At 48.5% G+C, this 15,193-nt stretch overlaps 1 protein-coding gene across 1 annotated transcript in view; it reads left to right on the top strand.

Moving 5' to 3' along the window:
* Positions 1 to 15,193, top strand: part of Cacng2 (calcium voltage-gated channel auxiliary subunit gamma 2) — a 101,694-nt gene that overhangs the window by 72,616 nt on the left and 13,885 nt on the right. Inside the window, exon 2 of the mRNA XM_074084408.1 lies at positions 13,476 to 13,559. Coding sequence (XP_073940509.1) covers positions 13,476 to 13,559 — 84 coding nt within the window. The remainder of the gene's footprint in view (positions 1 to 13,475; positions 13,560 to 15,193) is intronic.

Raw genomic sequence — 15,193 nt, 5'->3', positions numbered from 1 at the left:
CCTAGCCCAGTGCCTGGCACAGAGAAAGCTGCCAAACTACATTTAATCAATTCATTCATCAACTATTGTACACCAAGTCTTGCCCTTTGCTTTGTAGTCTCTTGCACTTGACCCAGGTATGACTGGGGGACTGAATGCTTCCAGTTAGACTCGTAAGGGACCTACCTTTCCATTGGTCCAAATGGCTGCTGAAGCAGAGTGTTCTCTCCTGGGTGCAGGGACAATGTTGAGGCCATCAGAAGCTCTGCAGGGGAGCAGTCTTTCTTCTTCCCGGACAATCAGTCTGGATCTTATTAAACACCTGGAAACACTACAACTTTTATTCTGTTCATTCTTTGTTCTAGATTCAACAAGACCCTGCCATTCTTGGCACTGCAACAATGGAAATATTACTATCTCAGCTTGCTCTGAGAGCTGTACATACGTGTTAACTCCTAACCCTCAAAGGAACCATAGGACAAGTTAACACCTCATTTTACAGGAAGGAAACTGAGGCTTCCAGAAGCTAAGTGACTTGCCCAAGGCTCCATACCCAGGTGGGTCTGCTACTATCAGTCCTGAGTCTATTAAAAAATAGTGGCTAACATTTGTCCACCTCTGTGAGTCTCCAGGTCCTCACCCATAGAACGGATCCATTAGTAGAACCTTCCTGGGATGTTGATGTTGTCGTTAAATCAGGTGACATGTGAAGTACTGACACAAAGAAGATTTTTAATAAACACTAGAGAGTCTCCCAAACCCAGTGAAAGAACAGAAAGTATGAAATTCTACCCCAGCCCTGGATGAATTCTATTAGGAAAATGACACATGAACTTCAAAATAACAAGATAAGACAGCAATATAAGAGCCGTCATGAGGCAGCCTATGATTAATTGCGGATGAGTTATCTGGGAGGTGAAAGCAGAGATGAAAGGAAGGAGAGACGCAGATCTGGGCTGTGAGAATAAGAGATGGCTTCTTACAAACCTGACTCCTTAGGGGCAGAAGAAACCTCAGAATCCCAGCCAAAGAGGTACCCAACCACCTTCTTCTTGAATCCCTGCAGTGATGGGGGGCTTACTACCTTGGGAAGCAGTTCTGAAAACCATAACACTTAACCATGTACTGACCTGATTATCTCCTCTCCTACACAGGGCCAGGCTAGGGTGAGGAAAGTGGAGCGCTCATTGCATCCTTTTAAAATTTGTACCCAAGGCACCTCAGCTGGCCCCAGCCCTGCCTGTATATTCCCACCTGGGGCTCGAAGCTCTGCCCTCCATAGTGAAATGGATGTTGCTTAGATGGAGAAGGTGGGAGAATTTCATTTGGCTAAGAGAAAAAGCAAGACAGTCAAGCAGGGAAGGTGGGAAGCCCTTCTCTGCTGCCCATGCTCAGGAAGCCTAGCTCTGTGTGTGAAAATCTTGACAGCAGGGCACTCTTGGCCTGGAGAGTGTGGTCAGGTGGGTGTCCCCAGCCTGAGGATCCATGTTGCATGAGCTGTTTCTTCCTGTGATGGCTCAGCGGCATAGGTGGCGTTTGACCATAGCCCAGCTCTCCACCACCAAGCTGAGTAAACCAGGCAATGAACATGAACCAAGGGGGTTTGGGGACATCTGTGGTCAGAATTCAAGGTGATTTTGCAAGGCAAGCCTACTGGCATCTTCTCCTTCCATGAAGGAATCTGAGCTCTGGCTCAGGTCTTGACCCTTCAACCCATTCCCCACTCAAACACCAGGCATCATATTGAGGCACAAATTGATCATTATTTCCCTCCCACTTAGTGCCCTTCAGTGGCTCTCCATTGGTCCAAAGTTTATACTTTGAGTAACTCCTTAGGTCCTAAATAATCCCACCATTGCTGCTCTCTCTCCTGACCACACACACACACACTCCAGCCCACACATCTATTTCTAGTACTTCAAACAGACTAAGGCTTTCAGCCCCACCTTCCTGTCCTCTCTCTGACTGACCCTTGCTCTATGCCCTCGCACCTCCTCCCTGCCCTGCCTCCCTTCCATCTGCCATTTTCTACAGCTTATCTGAGATTGTTCTTCCCGAGAAGACTTCCTAGCACCCACCATCACACCTTTTGCCTTCAGGGTCCTGTGTTCTGCTGTAGTGGTGTAGCAGCATTTCTGCTTCCGACCCCCTACCAGAAGAGCCCAGACCTTCCCCTCCTACCAGCAAGGAATCCTTGAATGGTTCCTTCACCTCACTGGGCCCTGTTCCCACATCTCTGAAGTGGAGAAGACACTAGTACCTGCCCAGCAGGGTTGAGGATTCAAGGTACACTGCTTAGCCCTCTGCTTGGCTCATGGCAGCCTCTCCACGGGGCCAGCCAATGCCATGGTGGCCTTGTGGTCTTCACTCTGGGTCCTGTGCATTCATTAACCTGGGGTCTCACTCCACCCGTCATTCTGGGGAACAGGAAATACTTTGGAATTGGCCCTTTCTCTGTCACAGTGCCTAGCTCAACAGCACTAGGTGGGGACTCAATAAAAACTCAGGAACTAGCAGAAGCAGTGGATTGAAATCTGGAGAGCTAATTCAAGTGCACATAGTGACAAAAGAGCAGGAAGAGGACTAAGACTCCAGCTCTCTTTGGAGGCCACAGCCACCACAACCAGGGCTTCCTATGATGAATTTAAAGCTATCAATACATGACAGCATTTCTTCATTATCCACCTACTCCTAGTACTGTAGGGTTGACAGTCATTTGGACAGACCCATTTGTAGGATCCAAGCATCTACAGTTATGACTGGCAAGCTCTTTTGACACATCGGAGTGTAATCACTGGTGTCCCCTCACTCATTTGTGAGCCTTTTCAGGATAAGGACTGTGTGTAATTTCTCTGTGCCCCACCATGGGGTCCAGTAAAGGGTAATAACACCTGCCACTCATAGAACATTGGCTAGGTGACAGATGCTATGCTAAGCCCTACAATGCAGTGACTTACGTAATTCTCACAACTCCATCAGTTGGGTCCCACTGTCTGCCCATTCTGTAGCTCATGAGCCAGGCCCAGAGAGGTGTCCCGGCAGAGCTGGGTACCAACCCGGGCAGTGGCCTCCAGACTGTGAGACCAGCACTGAGCCTGGTTGCTCTGGTGATGGGAGTTGAATTGGATTGAACTATGTTTTAAGAAAGGTGATCTAATGTCCCTTCATGCCTATTTTGGTGGTACTTGGATTTGAACTCATGGCTTTGTACTTGCTTTATCACTTGAACCATGCCTCCAACCCTCCTTCACACCTATGATGGCACCCTAACCTACAGGGAGGCTTTATGGATTCCATTTTAGGTTGGCCCTTTCCCTGTATAGAGGCCCTTTACCCTTACCAGGAACAGGAGCTGGATGCTGTGACAGCTGCTCAGAATGTCCATTGGGGCCACTTCCACAATCTCTCAGCACCCACAGATCTTGGTTCATTTGTCTTCCCATCTCTTGCATTCTTCCTCTGTCTGAGGTCAAAACCATCATCTTATGTCCCACTTCCTGGTTCCTTTTGTCCAAGGCTGACTTACTCCCTCCCCGTCACCCTGCACATGCGTGCTCTCATGAACCCTCTGACCGCTTTTCCTTATTCGTGGCAACAATTGGCACCAAACAGTAGTAAAGTTGGTTGTTAATTACTCAACAGATATTTAGTGGGCACCTTCTGTATGCCTAGCACTGAGGGTTCTACTAACTGTTTTCTTCAAAGTGTGTTTTTAATGTGTTTAATATTAAATACATATAAAAGACTATAACCATCAGCAAAATGAAGAGACAACCTACAGACTATGAAGGAACAATTCCAAACCATATATCAGATAAGAAGTCAGTATCCAAGATTTATAAAGAGCTCCTACAATTCACTAGCAGAAAAACATATAACCTGATTTAAAATGGACAAAGGACATAAACAGACATTTCTTCAGCAATGACATACAAATGGCCATATGTGCATGACAAGGTGCTTGGCCTGACTCTCATCAGGGGAATGCAGATGGAAGCCACTATGAGAAGCCACCTCAGAGCTGTTCTTAAAAGGACAAGAGCTAGGGCTGGGTGTCACTCAGTGGCAAAGCTCTTGCCTAGCATGCATGAGGCCCTGGCTTCAATCCCCAGCACCACATAAAAAGAAAAAAAGAGTGGGCATGACTCATGTGGTAGAGGGCTTGCAAGGTCCTAAGTTCAAATTCCTATAACTGAAAAAAAAAAAAACGGTGTGGAGAGGAAGAAGCCTTGTGCCCCACTGGTAGGAATGAGGACTGGTGCAGCCACCACAGAAAATAGTGTGGAGGATCCTAGAGAAATCAAAATTAGAGCTCGCACGTGAGCCAGCAGTCCCTCCTCAGGTGCACCCCACTGGAGTGAAATCATCACCTGGGAAAAAGGTGTCTGCACCCCATGTTCACTGCACCCCTTGCACAGTAGCAGAGAGACAGAACCCCCGGGTGTCATCACAGCTGGATGGGTAAAAAAATTGTGGGGCAGGGCACAGTAGAATGCCATCCAGCCTTTTAAAAGGCAACTGCCACTTGCCACATGTGATAAATGACTTGGAGGATGGTATGCTAAAGTGGAGTAAGCCAGGCATGGAAGAAAAATATTGTAAGATTTCACATGTAAAATCTAAAAACTAAAAAAAAGAAAGAATGATGGAAGGTGAGTAGATAAAGAATAAAAGGAAGATGGAGGTCAAAGCTACAAAGTAGCAAATATGCAGGCTAACCAAGCTGAAGATCTAAGGAGACATAAGGACTATGGCTACCAACAGTATCACAATAGAAATACAATAGTACTGGGATTTTTGCTATGTGGTTAGATTACTGTTGCTCTTGCCACAGAAGGAGATGTCGGATACACTCACTTTCTCCACTATAGTAACCATTTTACTACTCATATATGTGTACATTTACGTCATGTTATCTCTTTCTAAATGATCTTATAAACTAGTTGTACATAGAGGAGTGGGGGCATGTGTTGGTGGTGGCGGTGGAATTGAACTCAGGGCCTTGTGCTTGCCAAGCAAGTGCTTTGCCACATGAGCCATGGCCCCAGACCTTTTGCTTTTAGCCTATTTTTCAGATAGGATCTCATGCTAACTTTGCCCAGACCAGCATTGAACCTGGATTCTCCTAGCGCTGCCCCCCAAGTAGCTGAGATTATGGGTGTATACCACCACACGCAGCTATGTACCCATTTTTAACTTTGTGAAAATAAAATCATACTTTATGTGTTTTTCTGCAGCTTGAGTTTTTTTGTTGTTTGGTGTTACGTTTGTGGAATTTGTCTGTGCTGGCCTGTGTAACTAGAACCCTTCCTTTTCGCTGCTGCCAGTAGCCTGTTGTATTCATACACTGTAAGGTGCTATTGCTCTCTGGAGGTGGAAAAGGTGGCTTCTTCCCAGATCATAGCTGTTACAAGCCAAGCCCTGCTGTCCTGTGCATTTATGCAAGGGTTTCTTCAAGGCACGCTTCTGAGAGAAGTTGCTGAGTTGTGGCATATACATGTATCTTGATATTGTCAGATAGACTTTTAATAAGAGAACTACAAAAGATCCTTGTGCTTCAGGGGTTCTAAGAGTTGACATGACGCTTATCTGTTCAGGAGAATGGAGATGTGTAGTATACTTTCTGCCCACACATGCGTGTGTGTGCACACAGTGATTCATTTATTTGTTCATGTGTTCAATAAACTCTTGTCAGGTAGCCATTTTCATTAATTAAAGGCACACCATCGATGTAAGAATGATTTTAGGAGAGAAGCCACAGTAGTGAAGGAACCCATCAACCCCCCTGCAGCACAGCATCGCCTGGGGGCTTGTGAGAAATGCAGAGGTTTTGGCCCCTCTCTGCACCTGTTGAATCTGATTCTGGCTTCCATTCCTGCACCCACTAAAAATCTGAGAAGCCCTGCCATGGAGCACAGGGACGAAAAGAGTTTTCCAGCTGAGGGTAGTGGAGAAAGCTTCCTGAAGCAAGCATCACTCAAAGAAGTAACAGAAGAGCCGCATTTATTGGGAGCCTGCTGGGAGTCTTCACTCCAACTATCCCACTGAATCTTCAGAATCCACCCTCTCACCTGAGACACAGAGAGATCACACCAATTGTTCAGATACACAGAGCTGATCACTAACAGAGCTGGACGGACAAGCCAGACATAAATTTCTGAGTCTGAAACCCAATCTCTTCCCCCACATCCCATAGAAAGAACTAAAGAGGTCTCTGTGGGGATGAAAATCAGGACCAAACACAACCAGACAACACCTGAGCAGGAGTCACTGCTGTGGGCAACCCAAGTGCCTTGGGTGTAAGCAGGGGAGAACCTAAGCAAACTCAGGGAGGGCAGGCATCAGAATAGACATCTTATCCCATCCTAACCCTGCCCAGCAACTCAGTGAGTGAATGAATGGATGAAAGAATGGATGAATGGATGGATGAATGGATGGATGAATGAATGGATGAATAAGTGAACAAATGAACAAATGGACAATCAAATGAGCGAACTCATACAATGGGTACACGGGCTGCCATTCCAAACCGTCTAACATCAGTGGGTAGCTTTGCTGCCCTGGTGCTGGGGTTCCTGAGAGGACTGAGCTGGGCCTGGCCCCCACTTCCTGAGCTCTTCCACCTCCCTTCCAGGAAAGCAAAAAGCCAGAAGCAGAAAAGGTTGAGAACAGAGAAAGCAGCTCCCCTGAAACCCTTCATTGGCTTCACTTAAAGAATAACTCCAGCGGCCTCATCCCCTCCCTCTGCCACCCTCCTGCCTCTCCTGGCTCCCAGCCCTCTTTCTGTTTCTCATGAATATGGGGAAATAAAGCGGCAGTGGGCAGACCCTAATGAGTAGGTTGGCGAAGCACTTATTGTATCTAGAGAAACAAGTCAGCAGTTGGTGCTGTGAGATATTACGGTGCTTTTGATGAAGCTCGCAAAACCTCCTTTTAAACCCCTTAATACCTGTGATCCCAAATTCCCAGTCTGATCCAGAAGCTCCTGGAGGCCTAGCTCCTGTAGCCTGAGGCACAGCCCTTGGCCTTATTGCCTCGGCTTGGCTTGAAGTCACTGGCTTTGGAGTTGCTGCCCTTGGGCAGCAGTGTTGGGGGATCAGTGGAGATTTATGGCTGTTGAGCTACTTGGCTGATGATCCTTCATAGTTTCTGGGGGAGTCCCCTATTCCTGCTTCCTCTAAGAGCAAAGCCCATGGCTGTATGGGGGGACCCCACCCCTTAGTCCAGCCTGGACCCTGTGGAATCTGGTTCCTGCTTCCTCTGCAGCTATCCAGTGTCTTCTGCCCTCGCTCCCACCCAGCCAGCCCTCTTAATGAAACCAGTCTTTTTTTGCAAATGTCCAGTCACCCTAATTTGTCATGTCTTTGTACCAGCTGTCCTCTCGCACAGCCAGTGGTGTGCTGGTACATAGTTAACAACTGGCTCTTAAGGAGGAGGTGAGGGAGGCCGGGAGGCAGATAGCCTTTGTTTGTAGCACTGGCCACTTCCTATGGTGTAAATACTCGCACCACAGTGGCTTTCAAGCTACCAATGTGAGTTAGGAGGATATATTACCAGCAGGCTCCCATGAGCTGCTGCAAGCCGGCTCCAACTGTTAAAGGCCGTGGTGCAGTCTCTGGTCAGAAGACTTCCAAATTCTTTGTGTCCCGCGGGGGAACAACCCAAGGCAAGACATGTGGGTGTAAAGTGGGTTTATTAAAAGTTAGGGAAGGGAAATATAAAAGGGGGCATGGTGGGGCCCAGGTGGAATCTGGAGGCAGAGAGCGTGCTTCCCTTCCACAGGTGCTTTTAAAACTTATGCTGACCTATGCAAGGGGAGAGCCAGGGGATTCCTATCCAATAATCAATGAGTGGGGCCAGGCATGGGTGATCCCTGGGCCAGGTGAGGGCATAGGAGCCATCCCTGAGCCAGGGCACGGTCGATCTGAAATGCAATATGAAGTCATATATTTTCTATAGTCTCAAACTCTTCCTAACTCTAGCTAGTTTACCTCACAACCACAGAGGCCTCAGCTTCTCTCAAGCCTCGTGTACCCCCTCTCCATCCCCTCCCTGCCTTGTGTCACACTGTGCTCTGGGAAAAGCTACTCTGCCCCCCTGAAACCGTTTGTTCCTCCTGTGTGTCCCACACTTCCCTGCCTGCTCTGCTGGTCCCCCTCCTAGAAAGCCCTTCTCACCCCTATCCACTTCCTCATCACACCCAACAAACATGCATACCTACACACACACACACACACACACACACACACACACAGAACATGGCATACAGTTGGTGCTACATAAATGTTATCTGAAGGACTTCCCTAAGACCTTGGACATCTCTTTAATACAGTATGTGAGACACTGCACTCTAGTACATTCTGTTTTCTGTATTCCCCACTAGACTATGAGCCCATGAAGGGCAGAGGTCAAGTGATATTTACCTCCATCATCCCAGTGCCAGGCATCTAGTCAGACCTGTGTCTCTACCATGGCTACCTAAGCATGAAGCCAACTGAGAGGAAAATCAGAGATGGAGTAAGATCCCAGAGTTTGAGTACCTGGATCCATCTATGTCTGAAGCCATCCCAACCCGTGGGCTAGATTACCACCATCAAGAAGGAGATACCATGAAACTCTAGGCTGACTGCCATCAAGAAAATAAGATCATGCTTCTCTTCACAAACTGTAGTAATGTGTGTCCACATGGGTGTCCTACAAAATTTAAATGTCACCAATAATGATGGAGAGCTTCCAGCCCCACTTCCCCTTCCTGAGCCACAGCACCACTGTTACTCACACCGAATCCAGGCAGTGCTCACAGAGCTCCTGGACACCCCGTGCACTGCCAGCTGACCTTCAGCCTCATTGCCACCACTGGCCTCAGGGACCACTGGGACCAATCTCATCACGGCCCAGGTCCCCATGTGCCCTGTCATCCCTCACTCCTAGCCACTTTCCCCTCAGGACTCTTCCATCCGTTAAGTTGGTCAAAACTCCAACTCCCCCTGCTCCCACAATCCTGGCCCTGCATCCACCTGCAATCTATGTCCGATCAGAAGAATCCCCATATTCTCAACCTCCTCTCTTCTTAATCACATGAAAACCTAGCCCTCCCTGGGGACACCCCCAGCCCTACAGCCTCTCACACGGGGTGCTTCATGCCCTCACCCAATCTCCCTGCCCCTCACTGCTGCTCATGTCCCCACCTCTTCGCTAACTCCCTGCCTCCAAAACTCACCCCCCATTCTGTCCACATTCCCTCCCCACACACACTCCCTTATTCTCTGAAGAGTTTAGCCCTAACCTGCTTCATCCTTCTTCCAGGTCATCCCATGGTCATCCCATGGTCATCCTTGGAGATTTCAAATCAGGCAGACAGTCCCCCTCCAGCACCTGGCCTTAACCCCTCACTCCCAAGACCTTGAATCTAGCCAGCACGTACCCAAGCTGCCTCTGACTGTTAAATATTGAAATACTGTTGTACTCATCATTTCTAAATCCAAGGAAGAGGACAAGAGGCAAAAGGGGGCTCTGGGGTCAGACAACAGAGCTCTGGGGGCAGAGAACAGAGCTGCTGGCTTGACCATCTCTTCCCCTCTCCCTGCAAGGACAGGTCAAATACTAAGCTCAGTTCTTAGGCCCTGAATTTTAGCAAACTGAGGCCCAGTCCAGGCTCATATGGCCCCACAGTGGTGGGCAAGGGTGCAGGAATGGACAGAAGAAGTGGAACCTTCATTTGGCCCCTGTGGTGTTGCTGGGCTTAGGTGACCACTGCCCAGAAGGGTGCTCCTCCTGACACTTCTGCCCCCCCACTGGCTCTCCCCACACAGACATGCCATCCTGTTCTAGGACCGGACCCCTGGGGCTGTGGTTCTGAGGGGTGCAGGCTCTATTTCACAGGCCCAACTGAACAGATGAGGACAAGTTAGGAAACGCCGTGTGCGCTGACACCACGAAGCTTCTCTTCCACCAGAGAAGATGCATCTGGTGCGGCTCACTGTGTCAGATCATAGCAAGACAGGACCGTCATTTAGCTTGTGACAGCCTCATCAGCAAAAGATCACACCAATAATTTCTAAAAGCCAGCCAATGATTTGGGGCCTATTAGAATAATTTGATGAATTGCTTACACTTCAATTTGTAACTGGGTACAAATTGAAAGTTTCTTAATATATACTTGATGTATACAGAAAATAAGAGGGAATGTTTTCATTTTTATTAATTTGCATGATCTTTCTGGTTGCCAAATGCTTTGAGTATCATCCCTACCTCCATCTGGGCCACCCATGTTTCTGCTCTTACCCTTGACCTAGGCATTGCCAATAAGCACACCCCTCCACTATCTGACTTTCATCCCCCTCTCTGACCACCATGGCCCATCCTTCTAGCTCTCATTCTCCTCAGCCCCTGATTCTCTGACCGCCCCCTAAGGCTTCTGCTGCATTGACTGACCACACACACAAACACACACACACAAACACACACACACAAACACACACACACACACACAAACACACACACACACACACACAGCAGCCAGCTCCAGCCAGCCAGTTGCAGACGCCCCATAGTTCCTTGCAGGAGGGCAGACGGAGGTAGGAGGAGACAACAAAGGATGTGGTGGGAGCTCAGATAGCAAGAGTAGCAAGTGCAAAAGTCCTGTGGTAGAAGGGAGTGTGGTAGACAAAAGGCCCGATTCACAGAGAGGGAGGAGGTAGGTGGGAAGCAAAGTCAGAGACAGCAAGTGGGTCCAGCCTTGTCAAAAGCTTGAGCTTCTCCCTGAGAGCACTGGGCAATGGCGTGTGTTTTAAACTGGAGGCATGAGGTCAGATTTGTATGTTTCAAGGCTTGTGATGACTCTGTAGGGAAAGAAAAGACTGGGTGCAAATGCAGAAGTGAGGAGACTAGGTGTTATCCCGGGACTAAGAACAGTGGTGGTGCTATCCGTGAGCAACCACAGAGGGAAGTGAAAAAAGTACAGAGGAGCTAACACAGGCAGATACAGTGACAGATGGGAGTGGCTGGGCAGTGAGGAGGAGCAGAGGTTGGGATGGGCTCCCAACCCATCATGCTCACATGAGGGAGCTCTGGAGAGGCTCGTGGGAACCTCCTGATGCCCAGGCTTGAGGGAGAACATGAGTTCAGGTTCAGCTCTGTGGAGTGCATGGTCGTTTGTGGCACCCAGAGGAGAGGGTGGATGCTCACACTTCACCTGGCCTCTTCCCACAGGCATCTCCTGGGTCCTTCCTCTGTGTCCACTCTGTCCTAGGAGCCACTTGATCCAAGCCTGAGTGAAGCACAGGCTTGTGGGAGAAGTCAGGTGCAGGGAGAAGGTGTGGGTATGGCCCAGAGGAAGCAAGGACCCTTGGGTGAGAGCCCTTGGTTCTGGGTCCAGCTTTGTCCCTCAACTTGGTAGGCCCCATGAGCACATCAGTGCCACTCTCAGAGAGTCATCTCCTGCTCCACTGATTCCTTATAAAGACACCTGTCCCTGATCTGGCACTTACAAAGAATTTGTCAGAGTGAATGGAAAGAAAGTGAAAGTGCTTCACAAAGTGACTTTTGACTACACTGATTTGTCGTTTTAACAACGGGAGATTTTTCATCTTCTTAGCGCTGGTGGGAAGACTTTTCTCATAGAGAAGGAAGAGCAGATTTGTGGCTGGATACAGGGGAGAAAGGACTTGGTGGGGGTAGCCAGGTGCTGTCAGTGCCCCCAAATGCAGGTGGGTGGAGTGAGTGAGAAGAGGGGGAGCCCAAACTCTAAGAGAAAAGACCTGCTCCATGGGTCCATTTTGACCCTACAAAGCTTCAGTGAGGTGACCAGAAGTCCCAATCAGCTGTGGAGAGTTAGTTGTGTTTCTTGAAGACGTAAAGCCAGTGAGTTTGGAACAGGGACAGTCTATGAATGAAAGCCAGGGAGTTTCATAGCATGCATCCCATAATAATACTAGAAACACCTAGGACGCCATGTCTGTCTATGGTATATAATTATTTCTGTGATTTGTACAGAAGGTACAGAAGATGCATCCTTTAGCTAAAATGCTTGGCACCAAAAGGGTTTTAGATTTCAGACTTTTGGGGACTTTGGAATATTTTCATATACATATTGAGAGATCTTGGAAAAAGGACCCAAATCTAAACGCAAAATTTGTGTCATATGCATCTCAGACGCATAGCCTGGAAGCCACTTAATATTCTAGGCATTTGACTAGCATTTGACTGTGGTCCTTCTGCTGTTGTCAGATGTGGAATTTTTTCCACTTGTGATCTTGTGTTGACACTCAGAAAGTTTTGTATTTTGGAGCATTTCAGTTTTGAATTTTTGGATTAGGGATGTAGCCATACCTTAAAATTAACAAATGTTATCTTTGGTAAGTAGTAAAATCTACTCTTGCTTTTCAAGATACAGAATCTCATGCCTATAAGCAAGTAAATTGCTAACAAGTGCTGAGGACTGAACTAATTAGGGAATACTACCTACTGTCACAAAAAAAGTCCCAAATGTTAGTGGCTGAACACAGTCAAGTTCATTTCTCCCTCGTATCAGTCTCTAAGGGTGAAGTACACCAAGCAGCATTCTTAGCACCTGCCTGAGGGGGAAACTGAGTCAATTCAAGGAAGCTAAAATGGACCAGGTTGACTGACCACAGAACCTGCTTTGATCCAGCATGGGCTGGATTCTTTTCCCACTCAGAGAAAATTAACTTTGCTGTGGGCACAATGATGCATGAAGCCAACAAAAACATGGCTGTCCTGAAGTGGACCCCGGTGACTGCAAATTGATTGCGTTCTTCACTTTGTATGAAAGCTGACTGCCTCATAGTTGGCTCACTCACTCAGTGAACATTGTGGGGGGGCAGGTCAGGCCTTATGCTTGCAGCGTGAGCCTAGGCTCATTCTCATCTCAGCAATCCTGGCGGAAGTGTCTGGAGACAAAAGGCCTTAGTTTGACCCTGGATTGCATCATTTCCTAACCACAGCCTCCCTGAGCTGCAGTTCTAGAATTTGGTAATGGGCCCAGGCCTCCCCTGTGAACTCCATCCTGGGGTTTCTCAGAGCTGTGAGGGCTCAGGAAAGTGAATTTCACTTACTGCAGATGGGAATGTGTCTCGCAGGCTCTGCCAAGGGCTGTGGGGATGTCTGTCTGTCGCCTCAGTCTGGGGTCTGCCTTCGGGAAAGCAATCTGCAGCCCCCTCACTTGCACGGCACAGGGTGACTCCTTGCCAAGCTCTGAGTGAGCGCCCAGAATCAAACACCTGGTGTCATAAGCTGACACCAGGGACAGGGACGGAAGGCAGAGTTTTGAAGTCTGCGCTCCAGATCCTCTCCCTAGGACTGTGAAGTGTGTGTTTGATCCTCAGGGCAGATGTGCGAACAGACAGAGTGATGCTTTCCTTCAGAACCAGGGAGAGGACCTAGTGAGCTGCAGAAGGGCAGGAGGGAGATCAGGAAGAGCAGGTGGGCCCTGCAAACTACCCCGGCTCATGCGCTCCTTCTTGTTTGTCTTATAGGGAACTTCAAAGGTCTGTGCAAGCAAATTGATCACTTCCCAGAGGACGCGGACTACGAGGCCGACACAGCAGAATATTTCCTCCGTGAGTCACACAATTTTTTTAATCTCCCCCCAGGCTGTGGGTCCTGTGCTTTGATCCTTCAGAAAGCCAAAGATCAGGGCTATCTAGAGCCCCAGTCACAGCAGAGGGCCGGAGAAGGGTGCACCTCCTCGCTCCTTGCCTCCTTTGCGCTCACTGTGCCCTCTGCCTGCCACCCCCTGCCCTCCCCCACTCATCCTCCAGGTCACCGCTGGAATAGCATTCCTCCAGAAAGCCCCCTTTCCTGTTGCACAGGTTTCCAGACACAGTACTTAGTCCCTGTCTGTTAGAGTGAGTGACCAGCCTCCCTCTCTGCGGGACAGAGACTCTCCATTCTTGTCCTCCGTTACCAGTGCAGGGAACAAAATAAGAGTTCAGTAAATAGTCCTTGAATGACCGAATGCAGAAACCCATCAGGCTATGCCAGATTGGAACTTCTACTGAAAAGAGAAAGATTCTTTTTTCTTCCACCTCAAGTCAAGTCAAAGTTAAATCCTAATGTGACAGCTGGGATCTTATAGCCACCTGAGACATGATCAAGAGAAAGCTTTTGAGGCACCCAGGGAATTTCTCAAGCATCAGCAGAAACTCACAAAGCTGCCTGCTTCCCAAGAAAGGGATTTCCCAGAGAGGGCCTGAGAGTCCTTGAGGCCCAGACAGCAAAGCTTATGGCTCTCAGGCCACCTCTTACCAGCCAGGTTTGCTGAGTCCCGGAGTGTGGTTCCCTGCCTCGGCTCTCTCCCTAGTTGTCTCCTCCTCCCCTCCCCAACAGAAGAGTGACTACTGTCACCCTGACCACATTTATGAAAAATGTAGAAGGCTTTTTATTGTATGGATCGCCCCTGTCTCTTTCAATAATTACTCTTCACATAGCCCTCAGGTCAGCCAGAATCTGGTTTCAATGAGAACCCACAGAACAGAGTCAGCCAGGCGGCTGGTAGGGGAGAGAAAGGGACACAATCAATTTATAGATTTTTAAAAAAAAAAAAGAGGAAAAACTATCATAGCCAGCTCGTCACTTCCTTTTCTGTCCATTTAAGACATTGTTCTTGAATGGAATTCCCAAAGGGCCAATTGGTTACCCATTTCCTCCTCTTAGTGCAGGAGCCTGATGGTACAATATACTTGAATTAAACACCTGCTCTATGCTAGGCCCTGTGCTCAGTGCTGGGGAAGCCAAGATGGACAGGCAAGGCAGTCCCTGGCCCCAAGAAGAACACATCTAAAAGAGAGGGTGCTTGGAGAAATAGCTGGACTTGGAGGCACAGCATGGCAGAGATGAGGCCTGGGTACAAAGGTGGAAGGGGGCAGGCAAGACACAGCCCCCCCACTCTGGGCGCCACAGTGCTGGGCCCGGATCTCACTTGGTCAAGCACAGTGATAACATGACCGGCCAAGTGGTGAGGGTCTTAGAGTAGGACATTTATCTCGCTCATTACAGTACCCAGAATACAGTAAGTGCTCCATATGTGCTTCTTAAATAAAGAAAGGATATAGGATTCTTCCATGGCCACACTGTACCTCAGTTTCCGTGTTGTTAAAGAGCAGAGAGCTTGGTGTGGATCATTATGGAGTCTCTGAACAGTGGGCTAGCCTTAGCAGTGTCCATCTCCCAAGGTCTGATCCAGGTTGATGGA

This window comes from Castor canadensis, chromosome 8 (genome assembly GCF_047511655.1).
Source record: "Castor canadensis chromosome 8, mCasCan1.hap1v2, whole genome shotgun sequence".
In the NCBI taxonomy this organism is placed as follows: domain Eukaryota; kingdom Metazoa; phylum Chordata; class Mammalia; order Rodentia; family Castoridae; genus Castor; species Castor canadensis.
The sequence above is the reverse complement of the archived record's forward strand: the minus strand, read 5'-3'. Positions and strand labels throughout refer to the sequence as shown.